Consider the following 21236-nt stretch of genomic DNA (forward strand, 5'->3'; position numbering starts at 1 on the left):
AGTTACATAAAAAAAAACAACAACATTCATTTCTTACTTCTAAAACAAGTTATGTATAAGCACTTTGGGTGACTTGTTATGGTGCACCTGCCCCGCTGTAGGTACCAAAGCACTTTTTAATCTCTTAAACTTGCGAACCCTGGAGAGATAGCAGGTTGGAAGTTTATATTGACATCGAGTGAAACAACTCTGCTATCTAACAAACTTTCAGCATTGCTGTTAGTTTCTCATGCTGACACCACAACATGTGCAAAGGGAAAAAAAACGCAAACATATGAAGAGCACCAACATTTCATCAGCAATCAGACAAGCAAAGCTGTGCAAATTATGACATTTTTTTGTGTGTGTTAGTCATACTTCCCATCTAATATTTCAGATGCTATCAACTGTTTCTAAATTGCAAAAATACTTTAGGGCAAATTTACCACACAGCCCAAATTAGTAGGTTGGAAACATCTGGGGTTGATCTACTAGTAATATGCCAAATTATGAACTGAGGTGTACCAGTAATGACCAAGGCACTTTAAGAAGACCACAAAAATTGCATGGAGCCACGAACAAGAAGAACTGTGTCAGGAACCGAGACTGTGCTGGCAACACATATTCAGCTTGTAACTCGCCATCCAACAAAATACTCCAAGCGTACGTTTCCTGAATGAGTTTTTCTTGGAAAACAGCAGAGCAGCACAGACTGAGAGAGACAGGAAAAGAAAAAAAAAATCTGCAGTATAATTGGAGGTCTTAGTGGACAAATTGAACAATTTTAGTAACATCAAAATTGCAATGTCCAGCCTGGCCACAAAAGGGACGCATGAAACACGACTGAGGGCAGTGTGACTGCAGCAGAAGGAAATTTCTAAAAGGATATCACAAAATTACAACAGCAATGGATGACTTGAAGTGACACAAGTAGTAAATAGTCATTTTTTCTACTTTCACACAGCCCGTGTAGACTAATGTCTTTTTTCCAAACCAAGTTTAGCAAGCTGGAGGTCTGTGGTTCTGATGAAGTCATTTTCTGGCCTGAACAATAAGCCTCTTGCTAGTTTTCTTGCAGTTATGGGACAGCATTTGAAATAGTTATAATCGCGACAGATCATCACTACATTATCAGTAGTGTTAAAGCACTGGAACTTGTTTTTTCAAAATATCCAGACTATACCTGTAAGCATCTCAGAATAGTTTAGACAGGGGTGTCCAACTCCAGGCCTTGAGGGCCGGTGTCCTGCAGGTTTTAGATATCACCCTGGGCCAGCACACCAGAATCAAATGATTAGTTCAATACCAGGCCTCAGGCCACTTCAAGATATGTTGAGGAGGTAATTTAGCCATTTAAATCAACTGTGTTGGATCAAGGACACATCTAAAACCTGCAGGACACCAGCCTTGAGGCCTGGAGTTGGACACCCCTGGTTTAGAGCATTTGCACAGCCTTCCTCATAGTCATCCCAACTCATCAGAAGTCAGTCACCTCTTCCTTTGCTGGTTTTGAACAGTTTTATCCTTCTTAATAATGGCCTATTAAATGTAGACCAAGTGTAAAATGTAAAAAGTGTATAGATAAGAAAATATGAAAAGCATTGATATTTCAAGTTGGACAACAGACAGAGATTTCTTTTATTATATTAAGATTTTAGAATTATGCTACATGATAAAAAAGCATAACTTATCATGTTTATAATCACACCACAGACATGTCGTATGAGCCATGTAATACATACAGTGAATGCATATGTTTTATACATTTCTCCCCCCACATGTGGCCTGAGGGACACAGGATAAAGACTAAAACACAAATCTCAGCAGATTCTTTTGCGTTTATATTGTTCTATGTTTTGAAGTAGTGTGTAATGAATGCTCAGTATCGGTGCTGTGATTACAGGCTGTGAATTCTGAAAATGTGTGATTCTGACCACAGATGAAGCTGTTTTGTTGTGCTGGTTTGATTGTTTGGGAACACTTTGAGTTTTGTGAATGTAGTTTGAAAATTGAACTTGATGTTTACAGTTTAGAGAAGAGGGTTGAAGGTTTCAAGAAATGCGTCTTTGCAATCGTGAAAAAACTGTAACCCAGAAATAAAGAGTTGAATTGAGAACTGTCCACATTTGAAAGAAATGAGCTGGTTCAGTTTTTCCAGCGCTGACCGTAACCGCCAACATAACAGAGTGCTCATAAAGAAAGTGTACAGAGCACACTTTGTGCTGAATCAAGCTGGAGGGTAGGCTTTGACTTGATCTTTCATCCCTCCTCAAAGATGTTGTGCCGACATGACTCACTTGTTGACTTTGATTTTTAGGTTACATTGTGCTGTGTGATGCTTTCAGCAACACTCCAGTTTTGGCCTTTGGCTTTTTGAAGTACACAATATTTGCAGTATGCAAATATCGACTCCACAGAGAACAGCTGTAGTTACTGTACGCAGTATCTAAATTCTCTTACTGACCTTTGGTTATTTTTTCAAGAATGCAAAATACATTAACTTTATCATCAAACCATAAACTTTTACAGTCGCCTCATGCCCTGAAATTCTTTTTCTATATTATGATGTACCATATGCTCAGTGAGGTTTTTATTTGGCCTGAGCCACTTGGTTTTTAAACACAGATGAAATTGCTTTGAGGATATCGTTTGATTATTTTCCCGGAAAAGTCAATCATTCCATGAATGTCGTTTGAAAAATGGGTTTCTTGTTTACCGTTTGGAGTAAAAGATGGAAGGTTTCAATGAAAGAAATTCAAGAACTGAAAAACTTTCTGCAATTTCATGTCAGGCGGAAGAGGAAATTGGGGTGAAGGAGACCGGTAGTGTTAAAAACAAATGAAAAAAATAATAATAATAGCAGCAAGTTAATTAGAGGTGAGAAAAAAAAAGGGATGGGCTGAAAAGCAAAATGTGGAGAAAGACTAGAAAAAATGGGAAAGAGAGAGGAGGACACAGAACTGGTTTTAATGACTTCAAAGTCCTAGACACATATTTCAGCTGATGCTTTTAGGTTATTTCATAGTTGTTTGATCTAATGTTAGTCCTAAGAATTAAAAAATTAAAAAAAATCTCCCCCTCCTTAGTGACATGGCACCTGACTGTGTCCATGAAAGTAGCATAAGATTATGAAAAATAAATGCGGTTCAAATAAACCTGACCATAAGTTCCATAAATTCTGCCTCCTCTCACCCTATCCCTAACATCCTCCTCTGTCACACCAATCCTCTTTTCCTCCTGTCTAGCAGCTCCATCTTCAACATCTTTTGTCCGATACATCAACAAACCCCTTTGTACATGTCCAAAGCATCTGGGCCCTGCCTTTCAAACTAACTTTGTCTCTGAACGACTCAACCATGTACTCATTTTTAATCCCGTCCATCCTGGTCAATCCCACTGAAAATCTTTAGCTTCTTCAACTCCACCACCTCCTGTCTTTCTGTCAGTACAATAGTCTCCAAACCATACATCACAGCAGGTCTCACTACTTTCTTGTAAAGGCAAAATAATAGTCTGATCCAAAATTTTCCCCAATTTCTAGTCACGCACATGAAATGAAACAAAACTCCAGCTTTCTCAGCAATCCACAAATGCACAGCTTTAAAACAAGGAAGGATTTCCAAGTTCTGTTTTGTTCACCTCAACCAAGGAAAAATAAAAATTTGGAAAAAAAAGTAATGAAAGAAAAGAAAGCTAAACATTTTTAGGTGCAGGATATCTAAGACTTTGAAGCAGCGGTCAAGTCACTGGAGAGCTCCCATCGAGGAGATGATCACCCAGGTTACGCAAACCATCGTGAGGTTTGTGTAAGAACAAAATAATTGGTAATATTTCGAGAAATTTCCTCATCGTTCCACAGGTGGAGCACGTTACATTAGAGAGAATGGGTGAGTCTGTGGGGTGACTGCTTAAGTAAAATATGGTCCACCCTAACACAAATGCACCACAGGCCTAACTACATTGTCCTCTTCCAAGTGATTTGACCCCCTTGCACCAGGCTGCAATATTCCCTTGCTGTCATGGGAGCGAGTAGCATTAAAGGTTCAATGACAACTTTATTAGAGGTGAGGGTCTGGAATCTTAACCAATTATAAAGCCTGAATAAATGTCACGCTAATTATTTCCAGAAAACCGTGAAATTGTAGTCGATTCTCCGTGAATAATCTACCTTCAAACATAATTCCACAGCTCAGTGCATGAGATTCATTTAAAAGTGTGTGTGTGTGTGTGTGTGTGTGTGTGTGTGTGTGTGTGTGTGTGTGTGTGTGTGTGTGTGTGTGTAGCATTGCTATGTCTAGCTGATGTAATGGCTAAAGCTACATTCAAGCCTATTTCACAATGACTTAATAGAGCTCTTATCAAGGTGCATAAACTTCATTTAGGCTGCCCTGTTATTTTATTTAGCTGCAGGTTTTTGTGTGGAGCAATCAGTCAGACGTCAGGCCTGAAGGAGCTGCTGGAGCAGCACATCGATTCGGATGAAATTACATAAAGGAGGGAAGAGAGAAGGAATGAAAAAGAAAGGAGAAGAGGAGTGGAGAGGAGGAACAAAGAGGAGAGAATGTGTTTTCATTACAAAGTGAGAGATCCCATGTGAGTGAAGCAAGTGTGACTTTACACACTGTATGTGTAGTTTTTGCGTTTCCTGGCAACTGAGAGGGACATGCTATGATATGAATGGGAGATAAAAGTTGAATAATATGTCCAAAAGTACGCAACCAGGAAAGGGGTCAAAACAGTTTTCATATGTTGTGGGGAATCAGATTGAGATGAGCAACATGGCTTAACCGGAGTTGCATGCTAGCATCTGCTATCTATAGTAGCACTAAGAGGCAAGCTCTGGGAATACCAAAAACTGCAATTCTTAGAATGTCAATGAGGGTGGCACCAATCTAAGCCAAATTAAAGACCCCTAAGTTGAAATGCTCCACTTCAGCATGAAAACATATGTTTCCAGCTTTGTAGAAAACTAATTTAAGCCTTTAATACTAATCTTGCCCTTCATGACTTTTGAACTAGAGTAAATTTAAGTGCAATAAAGCTTAAGGCTACGCCCTTTGAAGGGTGAATGACAAGTAGGTGCCATTTCAGTATTTAATTAGACTAAGAGTTAGAGGCTCTCTTTCACCAGACAAAATTGGCATCATTTTATAGCACAGTGACATTGATACAACCTGTCAGCCAAGCTAGCTAGCAGCACAACAATTAGTTTGTACCCTCCTATCATACTCTGGTCAAGCTTGGTTTCAAAATAAGCAGGATGGTGAGGGCGTCCTGCCTACAGTATGTGCATCTTCCAGACTGTTTAGCAGAAGGTGGCAGCAATGTTACCGTTTATGTACCTGATCATAAACTATTGGGCAAATAAAAGTGTTTGATGATTTCATTTCCTGGGAGTCAGGATTGTTGTAACAATAAATTTCAGTTCATCTAACAGACAACTGGCCAAACAAATCTTTGACCACTGCTGCTAGCATGCAAGGAATACAGCGAGCTAAACATTCACTATTAATGCCGCCATCAGGTTACTTAAATAGACCTTTGTCTCACCAGAATCAATCCAAATCAACATGCCTTAAGGGCTTACTTACATACTCCCCACTCTGCCTCTCAACAGACCCCAAAACAAACAGTTATTTAAAGCCTCCTCAAAACATCACTCAACTTCATAAGTTGTTTACTGCCAAGGTTTCACATTGACTTTTCATGAATTTGACTTAAAAAAGCCCAGATGCAAAGTGAAAGTGGTTTTGCAGTGGAAAAACATCTCCCTGCGGCCACCATTTCTAATGTGGAATAAATTATGGATGGCTTTATTTAGGATTATGCTCCTGCAAAGGGAAGCAATCAAAGAGACTGCAGCGCTGATTTTGTTCTGAGAATGTCTGGAAATCCTGGTAAACGCTGCAAAAGACTTCTATAAACTGACTGTAAATGTGGAAAATACACAGATTTGAGGTCTGTTAGAGTTTAACCACAAACCATAAATGGATGAGTCCCATCAGCCACTGAAATATACATATACATCCATAGAGTGATTTTATTGTACACATGCAACACTTAAAAGTATTCATGCACCAGTGACAGATTGAGTGCAGTTTTGGTATTTTAACAACTTCGTTTTAAAAACAATCGTGAAAGGACCTCACCGATAGCCTGATGAAGTAATCGCCGAGTTGTGGCAGCAGTTTGTTGCATTAAGTATTAATTCAGTCAGTTTACCCTTTTGGTTTCGCCCACTTACCAAATAATGCCAATTGTAAGCATCTAATGCTCTGTATGCTTTTTTAATAAACACGGCAAAGAATTGAATAAAAAAAATGTTTGAAAAACATTTTGTTTATGTCTGTTACATTGGCTTTGATGTTTTACAGTGGTCACTGAGTGAAGGTCATACTTTATCCACCCTTTTATTTGCCAATGCATTACTTGTTAAATTCTCCAGTCTACCTCTTTTCATGCCCTTCTATCCTGGCAGCTCAGGGCCTGGAAACTGCTGTTTTCTTTCTAAGTATACCAAGATAGAAACATTAATATTTCAGCTATAAAGAGAAAAATCACATTTGGTGGGCCATAAATGGACGGTGCTTGACGACAGTGTTTTATTCTGGTGCAGTCGGCCTTGCCCGCCCAGCTCTCTCTCATATTGATGCAGAGTAGAGGGAATGGCTCTCAGTGCCCTGCTCCAGAACTGAGCCTCTAAATCTTAACGCCTCCCCCTGTTTGGGATTTGGCTTTAGGTCACATTTCTTTCATACTGTGTGTGTGTGTGTGTGTGTGTGTGTGTGTGTGTGTGTGTGTGTGTGTGTGTGTTTGTACACATCTCCATCTACAGGACGTGCAGGAAAAGGCGGCTTTCCAAAACAGCATCACAGAGGAAGCATCACCTCACAGAGGTGTCAGGATGATTTTATCTATTTCCTTTTAAAATTCGGCCTCAGTAACGACGGCAAAATTGAACCACAACTTCTGTGACGCACGCTCAGTTGACATTAGTGTGGGTTTGTGCATGAAAGCGCTTATGGACTTGTGTGCTATCAATGCAATCTAAAATCAATCTGCGCAGTTTCTCCATTGTTCTTCAAGGACAGAAGATCCTTTGGGGAGACATAAAGGTTCCACTGAACGCCTTCTGCTCTGGAGGGACGTCATTGATCTGATTCCGGTGTCTGGATAGCTGCTCACCAACAACCCTGACATTTATTCTTATATTCCCATAGTTTTAAAACATATCTTAATACTTAGGCTAGGGGATGTCAGATATTTTTGTCATATTTTTTACTGTAAAATATGCAAAGGGAAAAATATTTACATGTCCTACTAATGGCTAATAAGAAGTAACTCTATAAAAACAAATAGCTATCAATTTGCTACTGCTGAACTGTACTCCTACTATATTGTACACATTTTGCATGTGAATTAGCTTATTCATTTCAACATTTTCCCCTTGTTTTTCAATTTTTCCATGGCATATTGAAATTAGTATGACTCCAGCATTTCAGTTATACTCAAGGGTTCACGCCCTGTGAGATTCATTCAGACAGAAATAAAGATAAGGCGGAAGTAAACAAGCAAATAGCTGAGAGTGAGTTTGAACTCAAACCTTTTGTTTGGGAAAGAGCTGTTCAAACAGCATCAAGCTTAGAAACTCAAACCAGCAGCTCCCCATGGAGAGGTTTCAATTGTAAAATACTACCGAAGTCAAATACATCGCTTTTTTGGACGAGGACTTGAAGGAACAATGCGAGTTTCCACTAGTGTGATGTATATTTCTTCATCAGAGAGTGCAGCAAAAGTAATAAAGACATACCAAAAGTAGTAAAATTAACAAACTATCATTGTATGGCACCATCCTACAAACTGAGTGTGCTTGAATCCTGGGCTGTGCAGCAAAGTTGCATCTTTAGAAAACTAAAAAAATAAATAAGCAAAGTTGTCTCACAGCTTCCTTTTGTTTAAAAAAACATCCTGGTCTATCTAAAGACGTATAAAAGTGTCTTGTAAATTTGAACTGTGTATATTTTTCATTTAAAAAAAAAAAAGGTTTAAGCTACAAGACAGCAAGTCCTTTCAGAACATGTGGATCAGCGTTTGTTAAAACTAGTCTCAAATTCATCCGGTAATTCTATACACTTATGGTCAAACACCCCAATTCAACACATTTATGAGTACAATGCCGACATTATTTTTATTTATATTTATATAGCCACCTGTGACGGGTACCTCTCAAAAGACCGTGAGCTGCTGTAGCACAAAACCCACACCTCACTCTCTTGCTGCCAGCAAGATAAGACTGAATAACACTGGCATCGATCGCCGCTGTTACTAATCCTCGCTGCATTAGTTCATCTGCCAATACGTCAATAATTGAGCTGAACTAATGTAGAATATAAACACATTTACAGGGTACACAAAAAAGACATTTCTGTCCTTGGGAAGAACGAATATCATGGAAAAAAAAAAAAAAGTCTTCAGCAACAATAGTGGAGAGAAGTGAAACCTTTAGAAAGATGGTGAAAAGCTGTCGAAGTATTTCTTCCAGAGACATTTCTTTTGCCAATTAGGCAGTGATTTTTAAGAAGATGGGGGAGAGAAAAGTGTCAAAAAGGACACATTTAATATTTTCTATCACTGATTGGCTGCAATTTTGAAAAATCTGCATCCATTTGATTTTAAAGAGACACTGGGGATTTTCCTGTGCCACGCTAGGAAAGAGCTGAAGGGAAAGGCACATTAAATACAGAAATTTTTATCCATTAACTAGCATGAATATCCCTGAAATTGTTTAAATGCAAATTTTCCGACATAATTGCTCACATTGCATAATCACAGAAAGTTGTTCCCTGGTCCTAAACATAGGCTCCAGTTACATGGACATTCAAATATAGCGATTTGGTTACTCACAGAGAATTGTGAGGCACTGCGATGATACTTTTATCGACTATACACGAAGAACTGTATATTGTCCCATAAGAAAAGCTTTAATTTACATATAAATAAAATGAGCTTGCTAGGATTACGCTAATGTAGGCGTTCAAAGTATTATTATTAATCATTTGTGTCGCAAAGGGTTGTGTCCATCAAAAGCTTGGCTAACACTGAATATAATACATTTCCCTGCAGCAGATGTACAATTCACTGAGGCAGTGTAATCTTGTGGGATGTGATGGTGGTGTTAAATGGACTCTGAGCCAAGCCTAAAAATGTCTTTAAAGAGCACCTACTGAGATGCTGACATGCCAAGATGTTGGCAGGAACTGACCTGGAAAGGCCCAAAACTGCCACAGACACACTGGGAGCTCCTTAAGTACAAAGCTTCTGCATAGAGTAGAAGTGTAGAGTGCCACCTCCATCCATTTTACCAGCATGACCTTTCATTTGCTGCAGAAACCAGCATTTCTTATGTCACTGCAGTCATCAAAAAATATACAAAGCATATTTTTAGGCGGCGAATAAGCACAAAGTGCAAAGTATGTCACGTAAAGGTGATAAACTCCTGAAACTTTTTTTTGTTAATATAATTAATCTCAAATCTTTTTACCTTTAAATATCCTCTCTCAGTTGATACTGAATATACTGTAATTTCTCCCTTTAAAATTCTTACCAGGATCTACGATTAAAAAAACCAAATGAATAAATATGATATTTACTTTTCTTTTATTTGTCACACAAAAATATATTAATTTGATATTAAGTGTGAATTTACAACTCCAAACTGAATTGTGTGTGCTAAGTAGAACGTTTGTATGCTTTTGAGAAACATCCAAGCATAACTTCAGGAAAATGAACCAAGTTAGATGCAGAATCTCAAGCTCAAAGAAAAGCAAACTTCTAATTCTGTTTCAAACTTAAGAAATTTGACTTTGAAATACTTACAAAGATTCAAGTCAGTGAAGTAATGAGCTTGACAAGATGTTCTGAGTGGCATTCTTGTAGTAAAAAGGGCAGAACATCACGGGAATGTGGCACACAGTCAGGCAACCTTCCACAGTAACAACTGCTAAAATTGTTAGATATCGAGCAGACTGTGCGTCAGGATTGTTGCACAACAATCAGAGAAACTGTTGACATTCTTTACTTTTCATTAAGAGCAGTTCTCACAATAAATTTGAAAGTCACCACATTGTTGCCAAGTGTGTGTCACAATTGAAAAGGCACTACATCCAAGACAACCTTCACTGGTGATGAGAGGTGGAGGTAGAGCTACGTGCCAAAACCAAACAAAGGCAAAGTTGAAGGGTCTGTAACTTGAGACTAAAGAAAGCACATCAGCTAGAAATGCAAACAAGCCTCGTTATGCGATGAATGAATATCCAGGTGGATCTCCCATCAGAGGGTGTTAAAAACGCTTACTGCAGTGGGGACAAAATCTTCCAGTGTAGTCAGCCTGTGGTTAGGGACCAGTCCAGCTTGTCATCCAGTAGGACCTCCAGATATTTATGAGTTCACCACCTCAGTGTCCTGGCTATATACGGAGACTGGCAGATAGTCAGAAGATCTAGGCTATCCTATCTTCTTGGTTTTTGCAGTACTGAGATGGAGGCAACTCCTACTGCACCAATTCTGAATGCCTCAACAAGAACACCTTTGCTCTTGTTGCTCGTCTTCTGATCACATAATAGTGAAGCTCAATAAGTCTACACAGGAGTCAGGTATTTTTCCACAAAGCACAGCAGACAACATTCCCGGTAGCATCTCAATATTTCTCAACAGTGCCACCAAATCATCAAGGTTGTCTACTAGTGAGTTGACATTTCCCCATCAGAAGCGACAGCAGAAACAGCTTACACTTCCACCTGCTAGCCTTTAGTTTAGCTTAGCTCCTGCTCTGTAACCTTGGGAGGGCTTCCTGAACTCCGGTGGCATCTGGTATCTGACTCCAGTTTGCAAAGCCACAAGACTGTCCTTTGTGTGCAGTACTGGGATTTGCCCCCACTTGGTACACTGCATGATCTAATCTTTATATTATTGCCTATCAGTGGCAACCATAGCTTAGACCAGTGTTTCCCAACCTTTTGGAGCCATGCCACATATTTCACATTAGAAAAATCACACGGCATACCACCAGACAAAAATGTCACAAAAAGCATATTGATAATTTTTTTGCTTTCTTCTGACCACTATTCATGCTAGAGCCTTAATCTGAGTCAGATTAAGGCTCTAGCAGATCTGGGTCAATGTGAGACCCATGTCACATTGACTACTTTTTCTTTTCAAATATTTATCTATTCCTATTACGCACTGCATCGCCTCACAGTATGACTATTATGTAATTTCTTCTTCGTCTTCTTCTGTTTTACTGGAAGTTGGCAACCCATTTAATTAGAGCAGGTAGTTGTACTGCCCTCTAGTGGAAATAGAATGTAATTGTTCTGCCCATTACTCACGCCGGGAACCAGATAATCTTCCCCGGCACACCTATGTGCTGCAGCACAGTGGGTGGGAAACACTGGCTTAGGCAGGCCGAGAGAAATTTCACTATTTAACAGACGGCTTTCCATTTAAATCACAAATTATACTTCATATAAGAAATGTATAAACCCTTACTGAAGAGTTGTAATGGCAGTCATTACTACACCCTTCAACACTTTGCGTGTACAGAGTGATACTTGCATCAAATTATATTTCATATAAGAATGTAAAACAAACAAACTTACGGAGCAGTTGTCATGACAATTAGTATGGCTACATCACTCAGAAGTTTGTATGCAGAGAGTGTACAGTTCATCCCACTTTAAAACTGACAAAGTAATTGAAAAAAGTGATAAAAGCAAGGTACACAAGCAAAGAGTTTGTGCAAGTCAGAAATGAGTTTCTTTCTTCTTTTTTTCAAACTGAGATGAGATTACGAACATAAAAGAATAAACTGATTTTGAGAGTTTTATTTTCTCAGAAGTTTGGAAGCTGCAATACATGATTGATCTCTCCTTTATCTGTCTTGATCTTCTCTTCTTTGTCTTGTTTTTGTCTCCTTTAGTGCCGGTACAAAGTATAGCTGTACAGTATAAATCTTTTCATTGCTTTCCTAGTTTTTCTAGAATAACACTTTAGATATGAATTATCTTTTGAATCCCCTTTGACATGTGTTGTAGAAAGTCTTCATTATTATGCCAGCGGACTTTATAAATTCAAAGTATTCATTTTCTGATACAAGTAGAGTTGTCTTGATATATTGTAATTCATCTCTTGCCTTTCCTACGTGCTATTTCATGTAATAGCAAATAAGCTTAAAGTACTGTGATTAATTCCTTTTCTACCCAATATTTAAATCATCTTCGGTGACTCTTTCTGCTTTTCAAAAACTGTAAGCTACATGGTGTAATATAAGACTCATTTGTGAAGAAATGTTTTTTCTGTAATTTCCTTGAGGATCATGTTGCATAATGTATACTGCAGGCTGGATAAAAAAGTCTGAAAACCTGTTGTTTATCCAAGGTAATTTCTGTATGAATTTTGCCTGGTGAAGTTCTTATTCACAAAGTTGTGCACAAATGAAGTAAGCTCAAGTGATGGACAGTGTGTGGGATTTTCAGCTATCAAAAGTCAACCACAATAAATCAAAATGTTTTTTCCCTTCGCTAATGAACACAGAAAAATCCACGGGAGGAATTGTATTTAACAACTGGAAGGATTGTAGTGGTCAGAAGTTTACATAAACCCATCATGGCCATGAGTGTAACAGTGATTTGAAGCTTTTAATGACTTCCTTGAACTGTTCTTTTTCCCAGCTGCAGAGTGATTGTACACTTTAATGACTTTAAAAACAAAAATTTGATATTGAAGTTATAATTTATTATCTATTTCCTCTAATCTGGATTACTTCTGGGTTGTACTGATACATAAGGTATCTTTTTTCCTTTATCAGCCAGTATATCTGTGATGTACTGATCAGCCATATCACTCACTGTATTTCTATGGCTGCCCCTCCTTGACCTTCATAATGCCTGCGCTCTTTTCCTGTTAAATGGCTGTTCTTGGTTCCCACCACACCCAAGGGCTTGCATATATTACAGTGTCTTTACATTACAATATAAAGCAAACGAGCTAAACTGGTGCTAGAAAAATTAAACTGAAATGATTAATATCCAACATCTCACATTTATTTTTACACAAATCTTTACACAACAAAGGCACAGAAACATGTACATCATCTATGCTTTCAGTGTTTGCCGCAGTGGTGTGGTAATAAAGAAGCAGTACAGAGAAGTAGTAGAACAAGATAACAGGACTCATAACTACTCTTTTAAAACTCCACCATTGTGCAGGCACAAAAACCCTGAAACAGCTTTCCCATGTAAATTTTTTTTTAACCCAAATTAGAGTTCAACGATTTTTCCATTGTGTGGTCATGCTGTCTTCCATGTTATCAGAGCCACTACTGTTGGTAAGATAGAGAGCGAGACACACTTGGGGACTTCTTCCCCACTTCCCCAAGAGGAGAACCTCATTCAGACTTACGTCCTATGAATTACTGACTTGCAGTTCTGCTAATTTCATTCAGCCCATTTAATTTTTTCCCAGGCACATCGTCTTCCTCACACTGACTGGCAAAACAAAAAGGTGGGAGATGTAGCAGCAACTCTGAAAACGTACATTTCCATCGAGCTTTAAAGTCCAAGCAACAAGCAAAAAAAACCCTAATTTAGTTTTTTTTTTCCTTTTGACAATTTCTTTCACTTATCAAATTCCAGACTAACGGGAAGGCTGAAGCCTATCCAAGCTGTCACAGGGCAAGAGGTGGGGTACATGCTGGACAGGTCACCAGTCTGTCTCAGGCAGAACACAGAGAGAACAATAATTTACACTCATGTTCAAAGACTAGAGAGCTGCAAGCAACAACTTAAAGTCCTGAGTTGAAATTCTCAGCTGTATGCGGAGAGGCTATGATGAAACTATCATGAGACAGATAAAATTTTATATGAATAACCAATATGAATCTAGTAATACTTTTAACACCGATTATAAACATTTATAGGATAATAAGCTGAATATCAGTTCTTGGAAAGTCATGGAAAATCACTGGTGAGGGAAAGCATACCTGTACAAAAAGTATGACCCATAATAACACATTATGGAAACAGGTGAACTTTATGCAGAGTCTGAGATGAGTGTGTCATTTCACCTCATCAAAATTCCAACAAGCTGCAGTATTTACACTAACAAACCAGAACTACTTCACAGGCATCATTCAACTAGAAAACACATCAAACAACTCCAACCTCACATCAAATTCTGTTTGATATTTCATGTCTCACATTTATCATTTATGTTTCCTTTATTTTGTCCATCCCATTCAAATCAATAAAAGCAGGCTGTATAACAGAAACACCTCCCTGCATAATGCAATACAACAGCACAAGCTGCAGCTGCCAAAATGATCTTACTGTTGAAACAACACCTTCTACATCAAATCAGCGCTTTCATGAAGAGAGAATCCATTTTAGATAAGTGAACACCGTCACATAAATATCGAACAGATGGATAGTCAGGACATGACACAGCCATCAGACGCCTTTATCATTAGCGACATTCCCAAATATGTTTTTTCCTTTACATGAATTCTCCTTTTTCTAATGATAAAAAGCTATTCCCAGTAAAGCCCTGTGTCATTATTGCAAATGCTTGAAAATTATGCCAAAATGTATCAAAATGAAGAGAATCACTGTTACCGTGACAATGAGGAGGATTCCTTTCAGGAGGGTGAGCACTGAAGTGATTGGCTGAATAACTGTGTGGGCCAGTAAAATAGCAAGAGTCAGGGTCCAGGTGAAGACTGGGATCACATAGATGTGGCTGTGGAGAGAAAAAAAACCCATAACACACATAATTAAACTCTATGCTATAAAAATCTGCACAATTTGACTGTTGACTAAACACAAGCGCTCTGCATTGATAGATAATCAAGATGCAAGTCTAGTACTTCATAAGCTTGTGGTTCAATTAACAGTCATCCTCCAAAACAAACACCTGTTTGCTGCTTATTAACAATGAAAACATCTGGAGTTTTAGCAACTACTGTTGACTGAGGGAAAACACCTCCTGGATATTCACTGTCACAGCCAAAGTAACCAAACATACAGTAAGTCAACAATTTTGTAAAACGTCCAAACAAATGATTGAAGTTCATGCATTATTATACTTAAAACTGCTCTTAGCTACTTCACTGAAACAGACATTTTTCCCAGTAGATGCAACTTAATACTACTATTAATCCACCACTGCATACACAGAGCACAAAATACATTTTATAGTAAACTTTATGCAGTGCTTAAAGTTACTACTTAAGCTCTAGATTAAATATTCAATACAAACGCATCATATTTATAATATAAAATAATTATACGCAAAATGACCATATAATGATTGTTTTTTTTAAATATTATTTAAAAAATGTGTTGCAGCACATAAAGCTGCTATAAAGGACAAAGACTTATGCAACAGTGCAAGAATACAACAATAAACCTCTTTCGTTCTCAAAACAGGATATCAAATACTGCTGTCAGAAGCTGGTTGCCTTTTAGACAAGGACCTTCAGCCTACCTACTATCTATGTAGAGGACAGTACCTTAAGATAAGGTACTAAAGTACATTCATGAATTTGACCTGATGTAAGGATGACTAGTAATACAATTAATGAGAGCAAATGGTTTAAAAGTGGGGATCTTCCAGGCAACTAGATAGCTAACAAGTATAAAAGTACTCAGAAAACAGCAAAAACTGCTCTGCATACAATTTAAAGTCCTGCAGTTTGTTTTTCTTTGTTTTCAGTGAATACATTTTACTAAATGTTGGATTAGTTTTATGCAACAAACTTACTTTGCTAGGCTTTAATCAGCCCCTTCACAACAACAACAACCATGTACACCGAAAAGAAACAGCAGTTAACTGTACAATACAGCATTATATTTAAAACTGTATCCTGTACTGTAGACTTAGGTCTGTTTGCATGTTGTGCAGTCACAGTTTTCATTTCAATTCAATTCAGTTTTATTTACCAAGTGCCAAATCTCAACAACAGTGACCCCCAAGGAGCTTTACGCTGTAAGGTAAAGACCCTACAATAATGGAGAGAAAACCCCAGATATCAGGCACGCCTCGTTGGACAAAAGACACACTGTGGAAGAGAGCCAAAGAATAACAACTAAGGTTTAAATGCAAAGTAGCGTTAAAGAGTGAAAAAAAGGTGAGAGAAGAAACGCTCAGTGCATCATGGGAAGCCCCCAGCAGCCTAAGCCTATTGCAGCATAACTAAGCAACGGTTCAGGGTCACCTGATCAAGCTCTAAATATATGCTTTGTCAAAAAGCAACGTTTTAAGCCAGTGGAAGAAAGGGCAACAGTGCTTGCCTTATCAAATCTAAGAATAAGCATAAATTAAAACATACCAATGTAAGGCAATCTTTTTCCGACAGAGCTGTCATAAAGCTCAGCCACTCAGACGCCAGCAGCTCAGTTACGACCTGCCCTCCCTATGAAAACACAGCTGGCATTAGCAAGTAAATAACCCTCAGTGATTTAACCTCGCAACAGAAGAGTTTGGTCTTGCTAAGCATGACTAACATGTGTGATGTAGATAAGATGGAGTTTGAAAAAGCTGTTAATAACTCCCTTAAGGCATTAACAAGGAATGCTGTGACGATGATGGAGATGAAGGCAGCTCTGACCATGTCCATAAAAATGGTAAGTGGAGCAGGTGCAGGCTCAGCAGTACTTTGAGACTAACATCTATGAGAATGACTGAATGTCATAAGCTTAACTACCTGTTTTGCCAACAGCCCACCTTCATTTTTCATTCATATTTTAATCCCCTCGGTGGATATTGACAGTTAACCATGTCACACTCTGCACAAGCCTTTTAATTCAGCTGATTTTTTTTCTAAATGAATATTTAATATACCAAGACGTATGCCTGTATTTCTAAGCTCATGAACAGTTTTTTCTTCATAGATATGTGGTTCTCACAGGACAGCCAATACAAACGAGTGATCTCTAGAATACGACACTGAACATTAAACAGTATTTAAAATGAGCTCAACCTTAAACATATGCAGTAGTAATATACATCCGTTTAGCAGTGCTAGAGAACATTTTTCTGCAGAACAATTATTTTTACTTTCAATATTTTAAGCACAATTTCTTAATAATACAGTTTATGTGTAGTGAGGTGTTTTCAGAGTCTTATTGCACAGAGGGGTAATGCCTCCATGAAGCAAAATGAAATAGCCTATCAGGTTTGGTCAGTATGCTTATTGTAAAAGTAACTGTTGCTATATTAACAGTAAGATAAAAAATATATTTAAAATTAGTTCATTTTGCCAACTGTATGAATTATGAGGAACAAGACTATTAAGATTTAAGTTCAACAGACATAAGGATGAGCTTTTGCTCCTCTTAATTAAACGCTTGCAATTTAAACTGTATTTATTGGTTACACATAGCTCAAAGCCTGTAATGATTCCAACTAGATAGAAAATTAATATTTTCTTTATCTAAAGTGCTAAAATATAATCTGGCCATTGGTTTGAGAGTGAGGTGCTGATGCGCAATTCCTGTAGAGCTCAGTGAGATTCACTCTCTGGGATTCGTGTCCGCTATCCTACAGCAGTATTGACGAGAGTTTTTACACAGAGATCTGCAGTAACCTATTGATTGGGGAGAGGGAATATGGTAGTTTATCCAAAGGAGGTCTCCTAAGGTGTTTTCACTCCAGTAACCCTGTCTCCCCACAACACATCGCAGAATCCCCCCCGGCACCGAGCGGCCCGATAATGAAGCCCCCAGGTGTGCCGACGAAGCAGTCCAACCATCCTGTAGAGTGTGAATAATATTATTTGGGTTAAGTATTTACTGGGGCATGACAAAATAAATTAGCTCCGTTAACTGATAAGGGTAATTATAGGCTTGGGAAAGGAAAGGAGAGGGAGGCGCGAGGTCGAGACAACGATTACTTGAAGAGCTGGTTGGAGTTGCTGCAACGATTTTTGCTGCTTCAAGTTTAGTTTAAACAAAGTTGCTTTATTTAATACTTCACATTATCTGACAGTTCTAACAAGTAGTACACTAAGTTGAATTACTAACAATCATTTTTTTAATAAGGCTAACCTCTGACGCGGCCAAAGTGGATTTTAAACTCCTCCAGCGCTTCCCCACCTAATGGCACATCTTACCGTGTGTTTGGGGGGGGATTGTAAACAGTTTAAAAAGCTGTTTACAGTCTGCTTTACTCCAGTGACCGTGAGGACTTCACTGAAGTGGCATGTGCAGTGAGCCTCTAACTCAGACTAAAATGTCTGTAGACTGCAGCAAGGCAGCAAAGAATACAGGGTATGTAAACACAACTCTGGGGTTATGGTGTTGCATTCCTGTTTGTTTCAGCAGGTCCACTGAAAACAAAGACTTAAGAAAAGATGGTCTAAAGCAATCTTAATAACATTACAATAATTTACAATGTGTTTCCTAAGTGGGTGTGGTTGAAAGCTTTATGGACACTGTTCACCTGGCTGACCATGTTGTACTTGTTTGGTTATGGATGGATATGAGGACTTACAAGTAGGAATTACTATTAGACTGCTACATTATTACAGATATTTCATCTCCATATAGGTAAAGCTTTGAAACCAGGATGCAACATCTGAGATTTTGCTGATAAAACAGAATGCTGCTCTGCAGCCCCAAATTAAGAAGTCTCAAGCTGCGTACATACTGAAGGAGATTTGCTCCAATGTGACAACCACAGATCATAAAAAGTGAATGATATGTGGTGCCTTTAAGTGACTTTGGGCGAAATAACTGCTGGCAAAGTGGGCAGGACCCGCAATCAACTTTCACGTGACAGTTAGAGTGAAGAATAGATCGTGATTTCAAAAGAAAGCTGCAGGAAGAAAAATCTATGTGTATCAGAAAGATGCATTTTTCCAGCATTTATCATGCTACTGCAGCATGAAAGCAGCACCTAAATATGCATAAATTTCAAACTTGGCAAGACAAGTCCAGAATAGCTCGTAATGATCTAGGTGAGATTATGTCAACTTCAAGAGAGACACCTAAACCTGACATATTTAGAAATACTGAAACATGTTATCCATTTAGCTTTCACTAGCATAAATTACTTTGAGACTATACTGAATAATCTACAACAGAAAATAAATCCTTAATGCCTGATAATGGGATGTTTTCCCTCTCATCTCTGCAGTGTGTGCAGCCTGTACGTGTTTGTTTGCTTTGATTAAAAGCAATGCTGTAACTTCATGCAATCCTTTCAGGGCCTCCCTCTCCTGTGGTCAGCTCTCGGGGTTGCATCAGTGTTTCTTTCCCCTTTTAAATCAATATCAAATAAAAATATTTTTGTGTGAACTCATGTCACCCTAACAACACAACCCTGAAGTGACAATTCGCTTTCAATTTTGTGCTAACTGAGAAGGGGGAACGGGGAGCCAGACTGATGTGCAAAATTTCTGGCAGCCCTGCATGACGTTTGGCTTTCTTTGCACATTATTTATTTTTTCAGTGACATTTTTCCCTGCTGTTAATTGTGTTTGAATGGCACTCTCTCTGAGCTGGAACCCCTTAAAGAATTTAAGTAATTTATATGTAGAAGGAACCCAAGCTTAGAATTAAAGCAACTCATATGTCAGGCTAAGCCATCTTGATCCCCTCACCATACTGCATGTAAACTATGTAGAGGATAGCATACATAAGGCCCATTAGGCTAAATCGGAAAGCCTAGCACCCCAGATAATGCAAGCAAAAACTGACAGAGGCAGCCACATAAAAGCTAATTAACAGATGTTGAAAGCAGAGCCTAAAAAGATATGATGAAAGGATTCCCATCCCTTGTGCATGGTTTGAAACTGGATTTAGGTTTGATTAAAGAGAAGTGTAACGTGAAATTAATCAGAATAACCTAAAAAGCTACAGTTTAACCAAGTAGCATGATCGTAAGACTTACCTGACATTAAGAAGTGCAGCGTAGGCCTCACTGCCAGCTAAGACATAACTAATTCCAATTGAAATGCTGGAGAAAGACAGTAATAGAAAAAGACAGAAAAGGGGAAAAACAGAGATACAGGCAGAGGAAAGCAGGGAAGGAAAAGGAGAGAAAGAGAGGCGCTTAGGTATTAAGTAGTGATCAGTCATCCTCTACAGTCTTAGTGACAAGCACTCCTCCGTTGTATTAAACATTAGGTTGTTACTGCATCATAGCGCCCGAGGCAATGAAGAGATTTAATTTTATATAAGTTTCTTGTTTACCATGCAGTGCCTTGATCCTCCACAACTTTTCGATTTTATATTTTCTCCAAACAAAAAAAGGTGCCTTCGGGGGCTACTTAAAGCAAATGTTTTGGTTGTATATTTTACATGTACTTTGAACATCACACACCCACATCAAGCCAGAAATCTGCTTGCAAAATGCTGTACCATCACGAAGAAGCCGGATGTTGCTAAACATTAGAAGTGAGTGTCTTTACAGTACGTTTCAATCCCACGTGAATGACAAGACAGGTTTTTGGAGCTCAACATCTGTTCCATTCCTTATAAGTCTAAGCTCCTGTAATCTCTCAACAGTTGGTTGTTGAGACTGCAAATCTATTAGTGGTTTCTCCAGACAGCTAAATGTTATTTTGGAGCGCGGCGTTACGCCCACTCTTTCATATCTCCCCGCTTTCAAATCTTGAAAGGAAATGCCAACAAATTTAGGAAGTTTTATGCAGCCTAGTCCTCTCATCTACAGCAGTTTAAACCATATTTTTGAACATAAGAAAAAAAAAAAAAACTTGCCAGAGTTGAAAAGCATAGAACAGAGAAGCAGTGATGTCAATGTTGCAGCGAGAGATTTCAAAGTCAAGATATAACATGTGGACTTAAAAAGGCAAAATACAAAGAAAAACAACGTTTACTTCTATCATTCTGAATACGTGAACATTTCTGCTAACCTGTGGTGCCACAGTAATACAGTTGTATACACATGAAAACACAACATCCACACAACATAAGTCAAAAACATATGAAATCACACAACTTGCGCAGCACAAATGTCCTCATCAACCTCTGGTATGAGGTTAGACCAAAAAGTTTCCCCCTTAAAACGAAAAATGTTTGCTCAATATAAATTTGGCCAACTTCTCCCCTTCAAACCCTCTGATCCTCTACCTCTGGACAACATCCAGCCTTATAAAAGACTCTGGGATAAAGTTGGGATTCCTCAGATCCAATCACTTGCAAATGCACATGTGAAATACAGACTAGATCTTCTAAACT

At 38.4% G+C, this 21236-nt stretch overlaps 1 protein-coding gene across 1 annotated transcript in view; it reads right to left on the bottom strand.

Annotated features, from left to right (window-relative positions):
• LOC146641527 (uncharacterized) overlaps nucleotides 1-21236 on the bottom strand; it is an 89250-nt gene that overhangs the window by 43987 nt on the left and 24027 nt on the right. The window contains exons 7-8 of the mRNA XM_085398532.1: nucleotides 19927-19992; nucleotides 14649-14772 (exon numbers count right to left, since the gene is read on the bottom strand). Coding sequence (XP_085254658.1) covers nucleotides 14649-14772; nucleotides 19927-19992 — 190 coding nt within the window. The remainder of the gene's footprint in view (nucleotides 1-14648; nucleotides 14773-19926; nucleotides 19993-21236) is intronic.

This window comes from Rhamphochromis longiceps, linkage group LG23 (genome assembly GCF_057381845.1).
Source record: "Rhamphochromis longiceps isolate RC_006_pf linkage group LG23, R_longiceps_female_GT1.1, whole genome shotgun sequence".
In the NCBI taxonomy this organism is placed as follows: domain Eukaryota; kingdom Metazoa; phylum Chordata; class Actinopteri; order Cichliformes; family Cichlidae; genus Rhamphochromis; species Rhamphochromis longiceps.